The sequence below is a fragment of the Dipodomys ordii genome, unplaced genomic scaffold (genome assembly GCF_000151885.1).
Source record: "Dipodomys ordii isolate 6190 unplaced genomic scaffold, Dord_2.0 Scaffold66, whole genome shotgun sequence".
Classification (NCBI taxonomy): Eukaryota; Metazoa; Chordata; class Mammalia; order Rodentia; family Heteromyidae; genus Dipodomys; species Dipodomys ordii.
Window position 1 is genome coordinate 3,911,750 of NW_012267282.1, and position 2,931 is coordinate 3,914,680.

At 51.7% G+C, this 2,931-nt stretch overlaps 1 protein-coding gene across 1 annotated transcript in view; it reads left to right on the forward strand.

Annotated features, from left to right (window-relative positions):
- Positions 1 to 2,780: 2,780 nt before the first annotated feature.
- Positions 2,781 to 2,931, forward strand: part of Diablo (diablo, IAP-binding mitochondrial protein) — a 12,371-nt gene continuing 12,220 nt past the window's right edge. The window contains exon 1 of the mRNA XM_013023066.1: positions 2,781 to 2,911. Within this exon, the coding sequence (XP_012878520.1) occupies positions 2,781 to 2,911 (131 nt within the window). The remainder of the gene's footprint in view (positions 2,912 to 2,931) is intronic.

Sequence of the window (2,931 nt, forward strand, 5' to 3'; positions counted from 1 at the left end):
TTCATTTAATACTTGAAATTCTTTGTCTCAAAGTGTGTGCCCTTACTGAGAAAGAGTATGTGAACAGTGAGTTTATTCTTGGAGAAGCTAGTTTTTACCCCACGTCTGGACTTTTGTCTAGCTGGGTAGACAGTTCAATAGCAGCAGTCCCCTTCATAAAGTAGTCTGCATAGACACCATTGTCTTATTCTCTTTTGAATATTAGCCAACAGAGAGACAAGTGGTCAGTGGCTTAACTCTGGAGCAAGCACATAATGGTTAAAAGAGAATAGATTAAAAGAGGACATCTAATTATTAGTGAGAATGCTATTCCATTCTAGTCTGTTCTCAGTGGAGATGGACTGCTTATTGTGGCATCTTAGCTTGGGTCTTGTTCACTGTTGTGCACTGAAGACTAGCTCAGTGGCATATTCATGAAACCCTAGGTTCTAGCCTAGAAGTAAAAAGCAAAAAGCTAGCTTTTCACTAGGAGGAAATGTTTGTGTTTGGTGGAGTTGACTTTAAGCAAAAGTTGTGAGACAGGATCTACCTCTGTAGCCCAAATGGTCTCAAAGTCATCTCAACTTCCTGAGTCTTGAGGAATAGGTATGCACCACTATACAACAGAAAAATACTTTTTAAATATTACCAAAATGAGTCTGGCACCAGTGTCTCATGTCTGTAATCCTAGCTACTTGGGAGCCTGGGATTGTTGGGATCACAGTTCAAGGTCAGCTTGTGCAGAAAATGTCCCTGAGACCCACCTCTCAAAGCATTGCTGAACACAGGAGTGCACCCTTATTGTCCTAGCTTCCCACAAGCCTACTAAGTATAGTAGGGCAGGAAGAGTGAGTGTCTGAAAACCAGCAAAAATTAGGACTAGGGAAATGGCTTAGGAAGCTGAAGGTTCTGAGTTCAAGTCCTAATACTACTACCCAAAAAAAAATCCCCACCAAAATGAACTAGGTGTCTGAAACAGAGGGGCTAGATTAAAAGATGCCGAGGCATAGGAATGAACACAAGCATCACAGAGACTTATCTGAACTCTAAATTGTACTCTAGAGTGTGATGTATTCCATCATATGGTTTAATGATGACATGCTGTTAAATTGAGCAAGAGGCAATGGTAAGAACACTCATTTTGCACAAATACTGCAAAAAATAAAAAATGTATTTGTGCCAGACTATTGAAGTAAAAAATAAAATTTCTCAAGTTTTTCACCCTTTTGGTGGCACTGGGGTTTGAACTCAGTGTCTTGTGCTTTCAAAATGAGTGTCTTATACCTCCATGCCTCAGATTCTTACATGAATCTCATGCCATGTCCTATTTCCTAGCTCCAGCTTTGCAGCAAAATATTTCCAGAGTTGGTTGAGTAGAGGCTCAGTCTAGGCCCCATGATGGCCTTGCATCTGAAGCATGTAAGAGTTAAAGCGGAATAGATTAGGCCTATTTTGAAAAGCCTGGCCTCTTTTGATGTATGGTGAGATACAGTCCTCAGCCACCCTTTTCCATCCCGTGGCTAGGCTGGACCTGGAAGCCTTTCAGATGACCAATTCTCTGGGGAAGCAATTGACTGCTCACTGGCTTCCTGAGTGCTTGATAATGTCCTGCTCCTGTTTTCAGCCAGCCTGGGCTGAGGCCATGATTTGATAATCAGAGATCCTGATTAAATTAAGGAGCCATTTGCTCCTGAATGATGATGTTTATAAAAGGGCTGATGTCCACTCTGCCTACATGGTCTTTAAAATCTTGAACAAGTAAAATAATCAGAAGCAATACAAAGTTTGTCCTTCCTTTTCCTTCACTGTTGTGGAAGCATCTTTTGCTTTCCCAGCTGGCACCCTTGGCCTTGCACTTGGAGTTGGCACAGAAAGAAGTAGAAAGTGCCTGTGTGCTGAGGCTGTGAACTGCTAATCGGTGCTTTGCAAATTAGAATCCGGCTCTCTGGAGCTCCAGGTGTCGATGGCTCGGGTACACTCATGCATGCTCCCACTTGCCTGTCTTTCGGGACGGCAGCTCTTGCTCTAGTCTGTGTGTGGTGTTTTTGCTGGGGCTGCACTCCGCGATGAGAAATCCTCCTGGGATGTTTAGACAAGAAGGGGCTTGAACTCGCCCCCTCGTGTATGGCTGCAGTGAGGGGCTTCGCAAACCTCCGCCCGCCCGCCGCCCATCCTGTGGGCAGGAGGTGACATCGGCAGAGGGCGGGCCTGGGACTGCCTGAGCTCAGCTCGCTGAGAGCCGGGGATCTCGCCGAGGTTGCAGTTGGTCGCCAGACCACACCTAGCAGTGAGTGGGGTGCAGCCGCTGCCTGAGGCCGGAGCTCCGCCAGGACCTGGGGTGTGCGGACCAGCCTCCAGCACCCGCCGAGCCAGCCCGGAGCCGGGGCCGGGGCCGCGGGGGAGTCGTGGAAACGGCCAGGTGAGTGAACTGGGGATGGAGGTCCAGGGTTGGATTCTCACCACCTGAGGTGAAGCTGCCGGGGCCGGGGCTCCGCGCCCGGTGGGAAGGACACGAGCCCGAGAGCAGCTTGGCGCTCACGGCCGGCGCCCGGGAGGCCCCAGTCCTGACTGGGCAGAAGCAAACAGCGGGACCGTCGGGCAGAGGTGGTCAGTCCTCCGCCCCGAGGCCTCGGGCCGGGCCGGGGCAGGGCTTCCGTGGGGCCCCGGCGGCCTCCCCCGCTCGCACTGCAAATGCAGGGGGCGGCCAGCTGTCCCCCGGGGGCAGACCCGACCGGGAACACCGGCCGCGCCGCCCCACCAGCGTCCTCGGCCGCTCAGGGTCTCCCCGGCCCCGCAGGGCGATGCCGGCCTGGACCACCCTCCACGTGCTGCGGCTGCTGCGGGAGCTGCTGGCCTTCGCGCTGCTCAGCTACACGGTGCTCCTCGGGGCGCTGCTGCTGGCCGGCTGGACCACCTACTTCCTGGTGCTGAAGTGACAGCGCTGCCGCCGCC